This window comes from Podarcis filfolensis, assembly GCF_964270895.1.
Source record: "Podarcis filfolensis genome assembly, chromosome: 2".
Lineage (NCBI taxonomy): Eukaryota > Metazoa > Chordata > Lepidosauria > Squamata > Lacertidae > Podarcis > Podarcis filfolensis.
Window position 1 is genome coordinate 7,865,610 of NC_139605.1, and position 17,841 is coordinate 7,883,450.

At 47.1% G+C, this 17,841-nt stretch overlaps 3 protein-coding genes across 9 annotated transcripts in view; 1 reads left to right on the forward strand and 2 right to left on the reverse strand.

The window, feature by feature from the left end:
- Nucleotides 1-17,841, reverse strand: part of LOC310756746 (uncharacterized protein) — a 1,375,527-nt gene that overhangs the window by 192,190 nt on the left and 1,165,496 nt on the right. The gene's annotated exons all lie outside the window — the stretch shown is intronic.
- Nucleotides 1,355-9,617, forward strand: LOC310756698 (uncharacterized protein). Of its 4 annotated transcripts, none has more exons than XM_083601291.1 (4): nt 1,355-1,546; nt 3,026-3,852; nt 6,122-6,257; nt 8,216-9,617. In XM_083601291.1, the coding sequence occupies exons 2-4, from the start codon at nt 3,043-3,045 to the stop codon at nt 9,181-9,183; spliced, it is 1,914 nt and encodes a 637-aa protein (XP_083457417.1). In that variant the 5' UTR covers nt 1,355-1,546; nt 3,026-3,042; the 3' UTR covers nt 9,184-9,617. The 4 variants fall into 4 exon arrangements, with proteins under 4 accessions (XP_083457417.1, XP_083457419.1, XP_083457416.1 ...); XM_083601293.1 differs by having other exon boundaries at nt 3,026-3,834; XM_083601290.1 differs by having other exon boundaries at nt 1,356-1,546; nt 2,987-3,852.
- Nucleotides 12,161-17,841, reverse strand: part of LOC310756778 (uncharacterized protein) — a 16,626-nt gene continuing 10,945 nt past the window's right edge. For all 4 annotated transcript variants that reach the window (XM_083601510.1, XM_083601507.1, XM_083601508.1 and 1 more), the window contains exon 4: nt 12,161-17,425. In XM_083601510.1, coding sequence (XP_083457636.1) covers nt 16,551-17,425 — 875 coding nt within the window. In that variant the 3' untranslated portion in view covers nt 12,161-16,550. The remainder of the gene's footprint in view (nt 17,426-17,841) is intronic.

Here is a 17,841-nt window from a genome sequence, read left to right on the forward strand (position 1 = left end):
GAGCAGGACTCGAACCCATGGCTTTAAGTTACAAGGAAGGAGATTCCAACTAAACATCAGGATGACCTTTCTGATAGTCAGAGCTGTTCAACAGAGAACGGTGGGCTCTCCTTCCTTGGAGGTTTTTAAGCAGAGGTTGGAGGGCCACCTGTTATGGATGCTTTAGCTGAGATTCCCTTAGGGTCCCTTTCAACTCTTAAGATTCTGCAGTTCCTCACTCAACGCACGTTATGTCCAGTCCTTACTGGAGCTTCATTCTGATTCATTTCTAGTGTAGTTATACAGCACTTCTGGCTTTACTCGGATCTGCTTGCAGGGTTCTTCCCCATTTTCCCGTTCATTGCCCCACATTCATTGCCCCGTCACTTTCCAAACCATGAAAAATCCTAGTTTTCTTTTTCTTTCAGTGGAGGTGTTGCTCTAGTGCGGGCAGAACATAACAAACAACACATAATATATACCAGTATTTAAAAAGTTAAATAACACATTATTTAAAAAAATATTAAAGAATAAAAAAACCAAAAACAAGTAAAACTGTTTTAATAATTTTTAATCGTATTTATGTACTATATAATTATATTATTTGCTTGCTTGTTTCTTTCTTTGCTTGTTTATTAATTACCTACAGGCCCCAGGGCAACTCACAACATTAAAGCAAAGTATTTAAAAAACGAAAAAACAATGTTAAGGAATTTTACAATCATAAAGATGAGGTGGGTTCCTTAAGACAGGCATCTCGCACGTTAAGAAGCATTCCTGCATTGCAGTGGGTTGGAAATAATAATAATAATAATAATAATAATAATAATAATAATAATAATAATAATTTTATACCCCAGCCAGAGCCGGGCTCAGGGTGGCTAACACCAGTAAAATTAGAGTCAAAACATAATAGGAAAAACAACACCAATTTAAAATACAGGTTAAAATGCAATTTTAAATGCAGCCTCATTTTTAAAAATCAAAACCATAAGGGGTGGGAAGCATAAGGGTCAGACTGAGTCCAAACCAAAGGCCAGGTGGAACAGCTCTGTCTTGCAGGCCCTGCGGAAATATGGCCCTTAGGTGGAATAATAATAATAATAATAATAATAATAATAATAATAATAATAATAATTTATTTATATCCCTCCCTCCCCAGCCAGAGCCAGGCTCCCAGCGGCTAACAGCAATTCTTTCCAGTTCTATATACCTATGATTCTATAAACAACCAGGTGCCCTCTCCCTCATGTTCCTAAAAGCACCAGAGTTTTTTTTATTCACACCAGGGACTTTTGACATTTTTAATAATCCAAATCGGAGATGTCCTAGTTTTGCTTTGTGGTGTTTTTTTTTAAGACAGGGATGCCCCGAAAGGGTTAAGCCGAAGGAGTTTCCCCCTCCTGCTTCCTAGAGAGGACAGGAGAGAGGGATGGAAAGGGATTAGCAAATTGCCCTTTTTCCTGTATGTAGTGGGGGAAAGGGGGAGTGGGCTGCATTGCATTGCTTTGCATCTGCAGGAAGGCTGGAGAAAGAGGCAGAAGCAGCAGAAAGGCCCAGAAAGGAGGTGAATAGCTAAAGGGAGCTGGCGGGGGGGGGGCAGGCAAAGGACTGGGATGGGAGCATTGAGGGTCATCTGGAAGGGAAGGGGGGCAAAGCAGCAGGAGGGGTAGAAATGAGGGGGGGGACAGAGAGAAGCTCCTTCAGATCCCCCCCCACGACACAGAGGATTATTCTGTTGGAAGCTGCCCAGAGTGGCTGGGGAAACCCAGCCAGATGGGCGGGGTATTTGTTGTTGTTGTTTAGTCATTTAGTCATGTCCAACACTTCGTGACCCCCTGGACCAGAGCACGCCAGGCACTCCTGTCTTCCACTGCCTCCCGCAGTTTGGTCAAACTCATGCTGGTAGCTTCGAGAACACTGTCCAACCATCTCGTCCTCTGTCGTCCCCTTCTCCTTGTGCCCTCCATCTTTCCCAACATCAGGGTCTTTTCCAGGGAGTCTTCTCTTCTCATGAGGTGGTCAAAGTATTGGAGCCTCAGCGTCACGATCTGTCCTTCCAGTGAGCACTCAGGGCTGATTTCCTTCAGAATGGATAGGTTTGATCTTCTTGCAGCCCATGGGACTCTCAAGAGTCTCCTCCAGCACCAGAATTCAAAAGCATCCATTCTTTGGCGATCAGCCTTCTTTATGGTCCAGCTCTCACTTCCATACATCACTATTGGGAAAACCATAGCTTTAACTATACGGACCTTTGTTGGCAAGGCGATGTCTCTGCTTTTTAAGATGCTCAAATCAGACCAATGTAAATGAGATTATCTGGCAAAAGCAAGCTCACACCTCTCAGTGAGTTTGTATACGTACTTAAGGTGCATATGTAAGAGGTTCTATTAGAACCAAATTTTGGAAATGACTAATGTTCTTAAGTAGCTGCATTGTTTTATACTTTGCATACGTCCCATGATCATGTTACAAAGTAGTTGTGTTATGTGTTTTAAATCAAGCACTGCCAAGAGTCGTTTCTTTTTGTGCTCCAATGTGCTTCTTATCAATAAAAATTTTAAAAAATCCTGGTGTGGTGTGAGCAAATTTTTATTCTCAAAGTGTGTCCCAGAGAAAAAAGCTTGAGAACCACTGCCATGGGGGATTAGAACTCAAGACCTTCTGAGTGCAAGACAGATCTCTACCAATGAATTACAGCCTTTCCTTGGCCGACTAGCCCCTCCCTCCCTCCCTTTCTTTCTTTCTTTCTTTCTTTCTTTTTAGCATTTCCCATCCACTTCCAGGCTGTATTAATGCAGTCACAGTAAGGAAGCATGGCAGCTTGTAGCTTCTACACAAAGGTACACAGGCCCCATTCTCTCCTGCAGCTGACCACAATCTTCCCATATAGTCAAAGTTCTCAGAAAAGAAAGAAAGAAAAGAAAAATAGGGAGAGTTCATTTATTCCAGCCCTACGAGAGGCTGACCACTCACCTTTGTCAATTTCTTTCTCTCTGCTTTTCAGGCCCTTGCTCACTGTGGTTTCTTCTGGAATTTTCCACAGCGCACCTTTGCCCAGGGATGAAGATGGAGGAGGAATATCCTGCAGCCCAGGGAGAAAGAGAGGAACTGGAAGGAACAGGGAAAGCCGCTCACGCCCTCTTGAATGCTGGTGGCCACAAACCCAGGATGGATTATGAGGCGCAGAGTCAACTCCCCAGAGCAAGGCATTCGGGGAATGCCGAGGGGTTCCTTGAAAGAGGGACCCCACATCGCGTGAAGGAGGAATCGGAAGAGGGCTTGGCCCATTGCTGGGAAGCCCAGTGGCAGGAGTTTTTGAGGACAGTGGAGTCCCCTCACTCAGAATGGGGAGCCCCCCAGTTGCCGGAGGAGCCCACCCCCTGGGACGACGCCAAGGCCTTCTTCGCCTCCTTCGAGCAAGTGGCCCAAGCCTGCCGGTGGCCCAAGGTGGAGTGGGCGGCCCGACTCCTGCCGGCCCTCAGGGGAGAAGCCGAGTGGGCCTTTGAGAGGCTGGATGCCGGAGACAGAAAGGATTATGGGAAAGTGAAGGCAGCCATCTTGAGAGGGGACGCCCTGAGGAGGGAGAAGCTGCGCCAACACTTCAGGCACTTCTGCTACCAGGAGGCCGAGGGGCCCAGCGGCGCCTACAGCCACCTCCAGGAGCTCTGCCAGGGGTGGCTGAAGGTGGAGAGGCACTCCAAGGAGCAGATCCTGGAGCTGCTGATCCTGGAGCAGTTCCTGGCCATCCTGCCAGCGGAGATCCAGAGCTGGGTCAGGGATCGCGGCCCGGAGACCTGCTCCCAGGCAGTGGCCCTTGCAGAAGGTTTCCTGTTGAGGCAGCAGGAGACTCGGGTCAGTTTGGAAAGCCAGGTGGGACCACTTGGCTGTGGTTAGTGTCAGTATCGGTTGCCTGGCCTAGTCTGGCTTGTGGGCTTCCCTTTGGGCCACTGTGAGAACAGGATGTTCAACTAGGCAGGCCTTTGGCCTGATCCAGGCTCCCCTTAGGGCTTCATGGTGTCCAATTCCGAGTTGCATGGCTGGGTTCTGCGACTCAGCAACAAAGCTGGCCACAGAAGGAATCCCCTTACAGTCCTACATGCTAGCAGCCAACCCGACTGCCAGCCCTTACTCAGGAAAAACCTTATGTAGTTACCATGCACACAGAAGAAGGAAGGTATCAGGAAATCATATAGAATTGTAGAGTTGGAAGGGGACCCCCAATGGTCATCTATTCCAACCCCCTGCAATGCAGGAATCTCAGCCAAAGCATCCATGACAGATGGCCATTCAGCCTCTGCTTAAAAACCTCCAAGGAAGGAGAGTCCACAGTCTCCTGGGGGAGACCGTTCCACTGTCCAAACAGCTCTTGCTGTCAGAAAGCTCTTCCTAATGTTTAGTCGAAATCTCCTTTCTTGGAGCTTGAAGCCATGGGTTCGAGTCCTGCCTTCCAGAGCAGAAGACAAGCATGCTCCCTCTTCCATGGGACAGCCCTTGAGATACAGTAGACACTCAGGTTGCAAACATGATCCTGTCAGGAGTTCAGCCTACACTCAAGTAGGACTCTGGCAGAGACACATGCCCAACTGGCATGTTCTCTCCCTCCTGATCAATCGTTCGGGAGCTTCAAAGTTTTCTTCAGCCCGAACATCACAGCGACTGATGCCAACTGACACAACACACTTAGGGATCCGCAGAGTCTTCGAATCATTGCGTGACAGACCTCAGCAACTCAGCATTTTGGCTAATCTACTTTATTTAATATAAACACACACACGGAGCACTGCAACATGGCTCCCTCTCTCTCTAGCATCAGACAGCAAAGAGAAAAGGAAGAAAGGACAACAGTCCTACTTCACGGAACACTAACACAAACATCCTGCCTCCATCACATCCCACTCTGGAGTCAAAACATATACCATAATGTGAAAGACAACAATCCTATGACTGCAATCATGGAGCAGGAATTCTAACAGATCCGTGCGGGAGGCAGCGTTCGCAACCCACAGAGCCATGTCTGCGCACGCGCGAGTTGCGCTTCGGCGCATGCACAAAGCGTGATTTAGCGCTTCTGCACATGTGCGAGCACCGAAACCCGGAAGTAACCTGTTCCGGTACTTCCAGATTTCGGCATGTCCATAACCCGAAAACGCGCAACCTGAAGTGTCTGTAACCCGAGGTATGACAGTATTTGAAGATGGCTCTCATGTCTCCTCCCGGCCTCCTCTTTTCCAGGCTAAGCATACCCTTCTCCTTCAACAGTTCCTCATAAGGTTTGTTCAGTGTATCTGACTATTGAACAGAAGGTTGGTGGTTTGAGCCCACCCAAGGCTGGCTGTGGGCAGGATTCCTGTATTGGACTAGATGGCCCTTGGTGTCCCTTCCAGCTCTAACATTCTATGATTCTACGATGGGCAGGTGGGCCGCAGAGGAACCTCTAGTTTTGCTGTACAGAAGTGGGGAAAACCAGTCCCAAGAAGACTGAGCGTGCTCAGTGGGCGCAGAATGCTGACTGGCAGTAGGGCAGAGAACGTGGGGACGGGATGGAATGGTATGGCTGGAAAAGGGCCTGGCTGGCATCCTGAACAAGAGCGCTCCTGAGCGGCAACATTTTATTGCATGGTCCGTCTTGCACCTAAACATGTCTTAATGAAACTGAGTCCTGATTCCTCCCCTCTGCATGGCTATGAGGCCGCTAAGGGCAGGGTGGAGGACACAAGCAAACCTTTGCTTCTGATACTTTCAATAATAATAATAATAATAATAATAATAATAATAATAATTTATTATTTATACCCCTCCCATCTGGCTGGGTTTCCCTATCCACTCTGGGTAGCTTCCAACAAAATATTAAAATTCAATAATCTGTTAAACATTAAAAGCTTCCCTAAACAGGGCTGCCTTCAGATGTCTTCTAAAAGTCTGGTAGTTGTTCTCTTTGACATCTGGTGGGAGGGCATTCCACAGGGAGGGCGCCACCACCGAGAAAGCCCTCTGCCTGGTTCCCTGTAACTTGACTTCTCGCAGTGAGGGAACCACCAGAAGGCCCTCGGCGCTGGACCTCAGTGTCCGGGCTGAACGATGGGGGTGGAGACGCTCCTTCAGGTATACTAATGCAAGAGAGATGCTCTGCTTGTTGCAGGTGGTCTTTGAGGAGAAGGAGGAGGTGGTGGTGGCGGCTGCAGGTTCCTCCATTTCGGGCCAATCACCACCTGAGGCCATGGAGAAGCAGCCGCATGCAGCAGCCAAGCAGGAAGAGGATGAAGAGGACCTGTTGGGTAAGGAGAGGAGGGTTTTCCATGTGTGCCTTGGATAGTTTGACATTCCCTGCTGGGCTGACCTCCGGAAGCTACTCTCCGCTATTCTATCTCCAGAGCCTATGGCCCTATCTGCACTATACATTTAAAGCAGTATCCTTTCATTTTTAATTCATGATTTCCCCCCATGCATCGTTGGAGCTGCAGTTTGATAAGAGACAGTTGTTAGAGAGCCTCTCTTCCAATTCCCAGAGTGGTTTGACCACCCACCCCTCTTCACAAGGAACTCTGGGAATTTTCAGACTGAAATTCCCAGGTGTCAAGAAAGAGAGAGATAAAACTTTATTCGCATTAGCCAATGGCCATAGCAACAATAAAACATTACAGTATACGCAGAAAAGGAAATTTGATATAAAAGCACAATTTAACGTCCTGAACCAGCAGTCAGTTAGTGGTCCCTGTTCTTATTGCCCCTGCTATGAACCGAGCAACCTTTGCTGTTATCTGCTCATTTTGATGTGATAGAAGAAAGGACATTGTGGCAGTGATTGAGCGCCCTGGGATGGTTAGTACGAGTGGCATGATGATCTCATTCCTCAGGTCTTTGTAGAGAGTACAGGACAGGAGGACGTGTGCCGCTGTTTCGGTGCTACCATCTCCACAGGGGCAAAGACGTTTCTCAGGCAGGATCTTTTGGAATTGACCCTCAAGTACCGCAGATGACAAAACATCCAATCTTGTCAAGAAAGGTTATTAATGTACGCAACAACTGCGGCCCGTGTTTGGTTAGCCCAGAAATGGAAAACGAGTGAGGTCCCAACCAAAGAAAAATGGCAAGTTAAGTTGACAGAATATGCACAACTCGCAGACTTAACACGAGAACAAGAAGAACATACGTTTAGAGAAGATTGGAAAACGTTGATTGAATATATGGGAAATAACTGTGTTCATCTGAAAACGCTGGCAGCATTAAAATAAATTCAACAGTGTAAACAATTTTTGATGGGTGCAATGATTCAATACTGAATGGTATAGTTTTTGTAAAATATGCAGGGATTTATGATATGTAAAATGAACCATGGAAAGAGAAGAAGGGAAACCATTGATATCTTAAGGATGTAAAATGAGTATTTTTAATTGTAAAACAGAAAACTTAATAAAATTATATACACACACGAAAAAGGAACTCTGGGAATTGTAACTCTCTGAGGGGAAGAAAAGGTTGCCTCACAACTCTCGGCACCCTTAACTGACTACAGCTCCCAGAATCCTTTGGGGGAAGCTGTGGCTGTTTAAAGTGGCATCCTGGTGGAGATGTTGTGGAATGCGATCCTCCGCTGCTCTGCGGCCCAAATGAACACATTCATTTCAATGTGTCCACTCTGAATAGAACCTAAGCCACATTCAAAGTGGATTCTTTAGTTGAGATTCCTGCATTGCTGCATATATATAAATTAAATTTTCTGTTTTACAATTTAAAGTACTCATTTTTACATCCTTAAGATATTTTACAAAAACCATGCTGTTCGGTATTCCATTATTGCATCCATCAAAACTTGTTATCTTATTCTATACGTTAAATCTGCAAGTTGTGCATATTCTGTCAACTTAAGTTGCCAATCTTCTTTGGTTGGGACCTCGCTCATTTTCCATTTTGGGGCTAACAAAACATGGGCCGCAGTAGTGGCATACATAAATATACCACTTTTTTGATATCTGGGAATTTCCATCTGAACAGAAAGGACTCTGGGGTTTTTGGAGAAAGTACTTTTAAACATTTTTTTTTCAATTCATTATGTATCATTTCCCAATATTCTTTTAACCTTTTATGAGTCCACCCCATATGAAAGAACGTTCCTGTTCTATGAGTATTATTAAGAAGGTCTGTGATTGATTGATTGATTGGTTGGTTGGTTGATTGATTCCTGGTTTTGAATGATTCATTCATGGCTTTTATCAGGTTTCTTTCTTCATTTCAGATGGTGGTGTATGGGAGAGCGAAGATGAAGGTGAACCTCACAGGACCTCCTCAGAAGCAAGCCAGCAGGAGGCATTGAAAGAGAACTTCTGGAATCAAGATGGATCGAAGAGGCCAGAGGGAATCCACATGGAGAAGAGCAGAGATAAAGCCATTCCTTGCCAGGACGGAGACTTCCATGAAATCGTAGTTCAAGAAGAACAACAAGCAGAGAAGAGGAGGAGCAAGTGCCTCAGTCCACATTGGAGAATCCACACAGGGGAGAAAACCAACAAAAGCTTAAAGTTTGGGAAGAGCTTCAGCCAGCACAGAAGCATCACGGAATATCAGGTGCTCCACTCGGGGGTGAAGCCGTATAAATGCTTGGAATGTGGAAAGAGCTTCAGTCAGAGCACGCACCTCACGTCCCATCAACGAATCCACACAGGGGAGAGGCCATACAGTTGCTCGCACTGCAGCAAGAGCTTCAACCAGAGCACTAGCCTTATTCAACACCAGAGAATTCACACAGGCGAGAAACCGTACAAATGCGCCGAGTGTGAAAAGAGCTTCCGCCATAGTACGAGCCTTACATCACATCAGAGAATCCATACCGGGGAGAAACCGTACAAGTGTTCCGACTGTGGGAAGGGGTTTTGTAATCAGTCCGGCCTTATTAACCACAAGACAATTCACACAGGGGAGAGGCCATATAAATGCTTGGAGTGCGGGAAAAGCTTCAGTCAGAGTACGCATCTTACGTCACATCAGAGAATCCACACGGGAGAGAGACCATATAAATGCTCGGACTGCAGCAAGACCTTTTGCGACCAATCAGGCCTTGTTAAACATCAAAGGATTCACACAGGGCAGAAGCCATATAAATGCGTAGCGTGCGGAAAGAGCTTCAGCCAGAGCACAAATCTTATTCGGCATCAGAGAATTCACACAGGAGGTGAAGCCTCCATATTAACTTCCCCATACTCTTAAGAGTAGCAGATGAGGTCCTGCTCCAACCATCTTTGGTTTTGGAGAGCTGAACAGCTGGGTCTCTTCCGTGGTTGCTCCTTTGCGGGACTCCCTCTTTAATGCTCGTGATTCATTTGTGGTTTTATAATTACTCAGTTAGTTGGATGGTTTTTAACTGCATGTTTCCATTAATTAGTTTGTAATGACCTGGATAGTTGTGTAGAGGGCCTTCTTGGTAGTGGTGCCCTCCCTGTGGAACGCCCTCCCTTCAGATGTCAAGGAGATAAGAAAAATTACACAACTTTTAGAAGACATCTGAAGGCAACCCTGTATCAGGAGGTTTTTAATGGATCAATGTTTTTATTATGGTTTTAGATATGCTGTAAGCTGCCCAGAGTAGCTAGGGAAACCCAGCCAGTTGTGTGGGGTATAAATAATAAAATTATTATTATTATAATTTATTCATGTCAACTGCCTAGGGCGAGGTTTGCCAACATGGTGTCCATGGGTGCCTGGGTGTCCACCAGAACCACCGAGCCTCTTGGGCTTGCCAATCGAAAGGTCGGTGGTTCGAATCCCTGCAATGGGGTGAGCTCCCGTTGCTCTGTCCCAGCTCCTGCCAACCTAGCAGTTCGAAAGCACGCCAATGCAGGTAGATAAATAGGTACTGCTGTAGCGGGAAGGTAAACGGCGTTTCCGTGCGCTCTGGTTTCCGTCACGGTGTCCTGTTGCGCCAGAAGCGGTTTAGTCCTGCTGGCCACATGACCCAGAAAGCTGCCTGTGGACTAACGCCAGCTCCTCAGCCTGAAAGCAAGATGAGCACCACAACCCCACAGTCGCCTTTGACTGGACTTAACCGTCCAGGGGTCCTTGACCTTTTAACTCTATGGCACCTGTGAAAGGTCTCACCAAATTTCCCCTCAAAAATCCATAATGTAGGAGAGACTATTTGTTCTTCCTGCTCAGTTGCTGTTTGTACTGTCTCAGCCTCTCCTACATTGAACATGCCCACTTCAAACATGTCCACGTTTCATTGGATGCTAGGACAAACACCTGCCCTCCTTCCTGCACTGAATAGGTGCAAAGAGTTTCTCTCTGTGAGCAAGCACTGTGAACGGCTGATGTAGCTGCCTCCCCCCCCCCATTAATTGTCGTGTTGTCTCTTTTCTCTTACATGTGGTAGCAAGAGACTTTGTGTTATGCGCGCACACACACCCCAACAATGCCCCATCCAATGCAAGCGCTGTGTGTGTGTGTGTCTCTGTAAGCCAATGGATTTCAAAGGGCCTCCAACGTGGGCATCTTATCCACGTTTACTGGAGAGTAATGGGTGGATGGATCCATGTCAAGTTTTGAACACGTTCATTAATAGCTCGTCTTTTGTGGATTTTTTTTTAAGCATGAAAAAATTCACATTTTACACTGTATGCATTTTAGGCACCTACTTCCTCTAAAAATCTCCTTTTTCCCTAGTATGCTTTCCAATATCCGTTCCCCCTAAAATATACATTTAGTACCCTTCAAAACTAACAAACCAAAACTGAATTTTAAAAAATCAGAGGCATCCACAGCCGTGCTCTGGTATGCATCTGGTATGTATGTAAGTCCAGGAGTGACGAATTAGGTCAGATCACTTTAAAAAGTGTGGTTTGAACTAATTTCTTCTCTCTTCCAAAGCCCCATTGGACACATTGAGTGTCCTCCTTCAAACATGCACATGATTAGACCGTGCATAGGATGAGGGCGAGATTGTGCAACTTTGCCATTAGCATTTTGTGTTAGTCCTTGTTTCCAAATACGTGTACTTTCTTTCTGTTATATACTGTATTTTTTTTGCTCTATAAGACTCACTTTTTCCCTCCTAAAAAGTAAGAGGAAATGTGTGTGCGTCTTCTGGAGCAAATGCAGGTTGCGCAGCTATCCCAGAAGCCAGAACAGCAAGAGGGATTGCTGCTTTCACTGTGCAGTGATCCCTCTTGCTGTTCTGGCTTCTGAGATTCAGAATATTTTTTTCCCCTTGTTTTCCTCCTCCAAAAATTAGGTGTGTCTTGTGGTCTGGTGCGTTTTATAGAGCAAAAAATATGGTATATCTGTTATATTCTCCCTGTTATATTTTTATTAGGTTTCCAGTTGTAAAGAGTAATAGAGACGCAGCTTAGAAATTAAATCACAGCTGTACACAAAGCAGTGTTAATTCTCAGAAGGAAACCAGATTTGTTGAACAAAGTAGCTTTCTTTGCTTTTCAAATCCCACTGTATTCAGATCGTCCCAAGAGCACCTGGATTTCCACTCACACTCGGCCATGAAGCAAATGCTTTGCAGCCAAGTTGTTCATTCCCATTAGATCTGGAAAACATCCTCTTCACAATACAAAAAGAGACTCTGCAGAGGGGCCAGAATAATAGGGCTGTTCATACTGCATTGCTCTTACATCAGGGCAGCCTCTGGCACTGATTGGCTGAGCTGGTTCATGAGCATTCTAGGTTCTGATTACTAAGGGAATGAAGTTGTCAGAAGATTTGCTGCCTGTCCAGACCCTGTGAGGGAAGAGCAAGCTATCAGTTTGGCTGGGATTTTTTGAAAAAAGAATCTCACACAAGCGCTGATGCAGGAGCAGCTTTTTGGCACACGTGAAAGAGGTGGAACCGGTTCTCACTGTGTAAAAAAAATAAGGGGCAAGGGAGCACAGGCAGTTTAGCTGAGGGGAGGCTCCAGATTAGAAAACAGATTGAGAATCAGGAACCAGGAGGAGGAGGACTTGAGAGAAAGATCAGAGGGGCACAGGCTGGGGAGGCCCGGCCAGATTGCATACCCAATCGCTGAAAATGGATTTTCACATTTGCCTGCCACAAGGCTTAATCTTCTCACCTTGAAATTAGGAACATAGGAAGCTATGACTATTCTGCATATAACTGCACATTACGTCTAGCAGAAAGCAAAAAATAATTCAGCATTATCTTTAATATCTAAAACACCATCACCATAATCACACAAATCTCTAGAGACCCAGGGTATTTTATTTACCTTATTTAAAATATCATACACATCTCAATTCTCACACAGAAAGCAGTTTAGGTTACAAACTTAATAAAACCTTTTAAAAAACAGAGTTTTTTGTTTTTAGAAAAAAGTACATTTTTAAAAACTATTTGAAAAGCACAATCAAAAGTTTCGACAATAGGAAAGCATTTAAACAACAACAACAAAAGCGAAAGTTGCCTTTTAATAAAATTTAAATCTCCGGAAAGTCTGAACAGCGTTACAGGTTGACTTGATGGGTGCCGAGTTTTTCCAAAATGAGGTTTGTGAAGAACTGCTCCTGAACTCAAAAGGTCCAAGTCCAGGTAACCCCACTTGGGGCAAACCAGTTGTCGGAGATCAAATTCTTTGATGTTCGGCAAATTTCAAGCTTGATTAGAAACAGCTCCCTCAAAAGAACATATACTGCAGTTGCCAAGAGAAACATGAACTGACAATCGAATAGTGAACTTAAAATAATTATGTCAGAATCTGACTAAGCCCCACTACAATCATTAGCCTGGGAAAAAGCAAAACACACACACAAAAACCCCAAGCCTGCTCTCCATTTCCTCCACAGTCAAGATGCAAACACCGCCTATGAGCATCTTAGGCTAGCAAAAAAATATAATGTGATTTGTAACCAAGAGGGCTGCTGGAGGAGAGGCAGATCATGCCATACCCCCCGCCCCCCCTTCTGCATTTCCATACTGGTATGGAGAAAGGTGTTTTGTCCCTCTGCAACTAGGATGGAAACCAAGCAGGCGAACAGAAGGCAGGGATGTGCCATTCCTCCTCCGCCAACCTGCTTGCTCACCTGCACAGAGCTCGCGCTCACCTATGGCAACCAGGCACATTATGTTAAACACAAGGCTGGACCCATCTGTCCTCATGTTGATGCCAAGGTCTGAAATCAAGACGTGTCTCTGAAAACTATGGGCAAGCGTTCTTGGTTGGGGACACATTTTACGGCTCAAGAAAGCTCCCCCACAGCTACCATACTCAGGGAGATAATCTTTTTAAGGCAGAGAAATTCTGAGCCGTTATTCGGTGTCGCAATCAGGAATCCCTAAGGTGCTGGCGAGGGTTTGGAAGTCAAACACAGCCCTCCAAACCCCCCAGACCTCTCCCTATGCCACCCCGTCACTGACCCCACTTTGTACTCTCCTGGAGAGGTTTTGCCTGGCAGGGATGCGTTCCTGTACTCTGGTTATGCTTCTTGCAGGCCGGGGGAAGACAAGAGGGTCTTGGAAACGGGCCTACAGTACAAAAGTATACCCGCCCCCCCCCCAAAAGCATTTGTTGCTCCACCCTTTTTGCCCCTGGCCCCACCCACCACTGGAACATGACCCCTCAAGAGGTTCTCAGAAGGGGGATACGAAGATGGGTCGCCATACCTGTGCTAGGGGATCAGGAGAATTAGTGTTTGCGATGGCATCATGGAGGGGGGAGCCTACAGTTCAGGAAGATCTCAACTGCAGAAGAGCAGTTTAAGAGAAAAGGGAGATTAAGAATTCAGCCTCTCAGAAAGGCGAACTCGCAACGCAGAGAAGCCTCGTGGGCCTTGTCGTTATGAAATTCCTATACCGTCTTGCCCCACCAACCTTCGTCCCGATTCCTCCCAACGCACCTGGAAACCAGTCTCGGCGTTGACCCTTGTAGGACTCAGCAGGGAGAATAGTGGAATTAGATTAGGCTCTGCCTGCGTTGGCTCTGGCGCCACCTGCTGTTGGGCTCCCTGCCACCCACCCTACCAATGCCCTCTTTTTCAAGGAGGCCACTGTGAGAGACCGCAAAAAAAAGCACAAGGGGTGCCTCTTCACAAGCAAAGCAAAGCTGCCAATCACCTATCTATGTTTAAAAAGCTGACCGTTCCGTCACACACAGGTGTGACCAAGGATCAGGACGGGGCAATTCAAATGTTGAAGAGGCACAGTACTGAATGGCTGGTGTCTCTGATGGGGCAATTCAGATCCAGCCCATTCATCTTCCTGAGCACTTCCCTCGTTTTCACTTTCTCCCGAATATGAGAGTGGCCATTATGCATTTCCAAGCAGAGGGGAAAGAAAAGGACTGGCCTTGCGGAGTAGGCAAAAAACCTGCCCACCGACACGGCCAAATCCACCCAGCTCTGCTAACACCAACATAAAAGAGAAGGGACAATGTCCGTTCTACCTTTCGAGATTGCAAGGGAAGGGGCTGTGGGAAAGCAGGGAGCGGCAGAGGAGAAGGAAACCAGGATTGTCCACAGAGGAGGAGAGAAGCTGAATAAAAGCTTGCACTTCGGAAACGGCTTTTTCTTGGGTGCAAACCTTACATCTCATCAGAGAATCCAAGCAGGGGAGAAAGGACATCGGCGCCCAGGCTGCAACAAGAGCTTTTCTGACCCGAGGAGGCTCAAAAGGCTCCAGAGGAAGGAGCCACACAGAGACTGTCAAGATTCACCAGCATCACGTGAGAACCCAGGTTTTTCAGGGACAGGTGAGTGTCTTCTTGAACCTTCTTACAAGCTCTTCACTTTCATGATCAAAGAAATAATAATCATCTTACCAAATATTGTTAAGTATTCCAGGGTGTCAGTTGTTAGCAAGGACAGGCCACTTGCCCCCCCCCCCCACAAATACCTGTAACATTGGGGGGGGCAAACTATTAACCCAGCAACATGCCTCCTACTGGCCACCTGTTAGGACTGCAGGCAATCTCCCAAGAGGAAAGAATCTCGGGGAAGCATCAGGGTCAAAGGTCCGTCCAGGACTCCCTAACTTTCTTGCTGCAGGAAGTTCCCCCGCCCCAGAATGAGATCCTGCTGGCAGCTTCGTAAAACTCTTGCAGGGGACTGGGTCTCTGGGGGGGGGTGGCAAGCAGAAGGAACAGGTTGCAGCGATGCTCACTGGGTACAGTTGCAAGTGAGACTTTAAATCAATGGTGTGAAGGCTGCGCCCCCCCCAACCTCATTTCATCTGGCCCTCTGCGGACCCACTCTAGTCTTTGCTCTCTAGTCTAACCTTCTTGGAATCATTTCCTCTTCTGCACTGTGTGTAGGTGTATGAGAGAGAAAGAGAGAGAAAGAGAGAGAAAGAGAGAGAGATAAGCTTTCCCAGTAAGTACAGTGGTACCTCTGGTTGCAAACAGGATCCGTTCCGGAGGCCCGTTCGCAACATGAAAAGAACGCAACCCACAGCAGCACGTCTGCACATGCACGGGTTGCAATTCACCGCTTCTGTGCATGCACATGACATCATTTTGCGCTTCTGCGCATGCAGGAGCGGCAAAACCCAGAAGTAACCCTTTCTGGTACTTCCGGGTCACCGCAGGACACAACCTGAAAGAACATAACATGAAGCAGACGTAACATGAGGTATGACTGTAGCCCAAAAACAAGGGAAAAGCCTGCAAAATTTCTATGGGATGTGGGTGACCCAATGGAGCCTCCATATGCATCAGTCTACCTCTGGACACCAGAAGCTGGGGACAAGGAAGAGGGAGGGAGGGAGGGAGGGAGAGAAATGAGGTGGCAGAGAGAATGCTATGCAACCCTGCAAACTGCCCACTTTTGGATCTTTACCCCCATCCAATACCGGCACGCGCCCCTCAAAAAAATAAATAAAAAGATTATCTGCAAGGGAATGCAGTCCTCATTAGCTGTAACTTTGGAGAGTTGAGGAAAGCCATTAAAAAGGGGGGGGGGGGGCTTGAAAAGGTAGCCTTTTCAAATACAGTGGTACCTCGGGTTAAGTACTTAATTCGTTCCGGAGGTCCGTTCCTAACCTGAAACTGTTCTTAACCTGAAGCACCACTTTAACTAATGGGGCCTCCTGCTGCCACTGTGCCGCCGGAGCACGATTTCTGTTCTCATCCTGAAGCAAAGTTCTTAACCCGAGGTAATATTTCTGGGTTAGCGGAGTCCGTAACCTGAAGCATATGTATAACCTGAAGCGTATGTAACCCGAGGTACCACTGTACTTGATCATTATCTGACAATACATGACTAATATTTCACAGGTCAGTTGGCTGAATTGATTGAGACAGATGAAACATGCAAGCCGACCGAAGGGCAAAGGCTGGGATGGCTTTTCCCTCTGCTTGGTCACTTGGAATGCCAGCGCAAAGGAAGGGAAGGGAAGCTGGAAAACGCCGAGAGCGCGGCATCCCTCCCTCAGCTCTCAAACCTGGCAGCTGCCCTACAGCTAGTTGCAAAACAGAATGCGAAAGGATATAAAATCGCACCCCCTGCCCTGTCTGCATCTCCACTGAAGGAGCATTTACAGTGCTGCCGTTTATAATGTGGCTTTTAATCCCTGCTGGAAGGGGGAACACACCTGGTCGCCAGGAGGCAAGCTCAAATCACCGCAGGCGACCAGACATGAGGCTAATTGCTAGGACGCTCAGAAGTCTCATAAGACGCCGCCTCCAGTTGAAGTTTCTCCCCACACTCGAAAACGTTGATAGTGTCACTCAGTGCATAGATTTTCTGATGTGTTGCGCACGACGACGGCTGGCTGAAGTTTGGGCTGTATTCCGGGCATTTGTGGGGCTTTTCCTCGACGTGGATTCTCTGAGGGTGAATAAGGCCCGACTGCTCAGAGAAGCCGATGTTTTTGTACGTTCTCTCACCCATGTGGATTCTCTGATGAGAAGTAAGGTAAGTGCTCCTGCTGAAGCTGTTCCCGCACTCCAGGCATTTGTGCGGCTTCTCCCCGGTGTGGATCCGCTGGTGCGAATTCAGGATCGCCTTTTGGCTGAAGCTCTTGCCGCACTCCAGGCACACGTAGGGCTTCTCCCCGGTGTGGATTCTCCGATGTTTGATAAGGGTGGACAGGTCGCAGAAGCTCTTCCCGCAGTAGGAGCAGCTGTAGGGCTTCTCTCCGGTGTGGATTCTCTGGTGCGACGCCAGGAGGTCGCTCCGGATAAAGCTCTTCCCGCACTCCTGGCATTTGTAGGGCTTCTCCCCCGTGTGGATTCTCAGGTGTATTTTAAGGCTCGACTTGTAGCTGAAGAACTTCCCGCAGACGTTGCACTTGTACTTCCTCTTCTCGATGGGCTTCTCTTCCGAGATGGAGGCGTTGTGGAACCCGCCACCGGGGCAAGGAATGGGGGGCTTCTTCCACTTCTCGGCCTGGTGGTTTCTCGTTCTCCGCCTCGGCCCACCTTGGTTCCCAAAGTTTTCCTCCAGTTTCTGCTGCTCCACTCTTTGCAACTGGAGCCCAAGGATTTCCCCGCTGTTTTCGCCATGTCGGATGTCACCTGCCGGAAGAGAGAGAGGCCTGTTGAAGAGGAGACTGAGAGGTGATAATAATATAATAATAATTTATTATTTGTACCCCGCCCATCTGGCTGGGTCTCCCCAGCCACTACATCCATCTAAAAATACCTGAAGCTCTACCTCTCTTTCAAATCAGAACCAGTGAAGGTCCTGTGTAAGTGTCTGGAGGCGGTTGGAGGATGGATGCTGGCTAACAGATGGAGGTTGAATCCTGACAAGATTTTTGGGGGACAGGGGGCGGGTTGGTTTGGACTCAATCTGACCCTTATGTTTCTCTCCCCTTATGGTTTTGATGTATGGGCTACTTTTAAAATGAGGCTGCATTTTAAATTGCAGTTTCACCTGTATTTTAAATTGGGTTCCCCCCCCCCCATTATGTTTTTACTGTAATTTAACT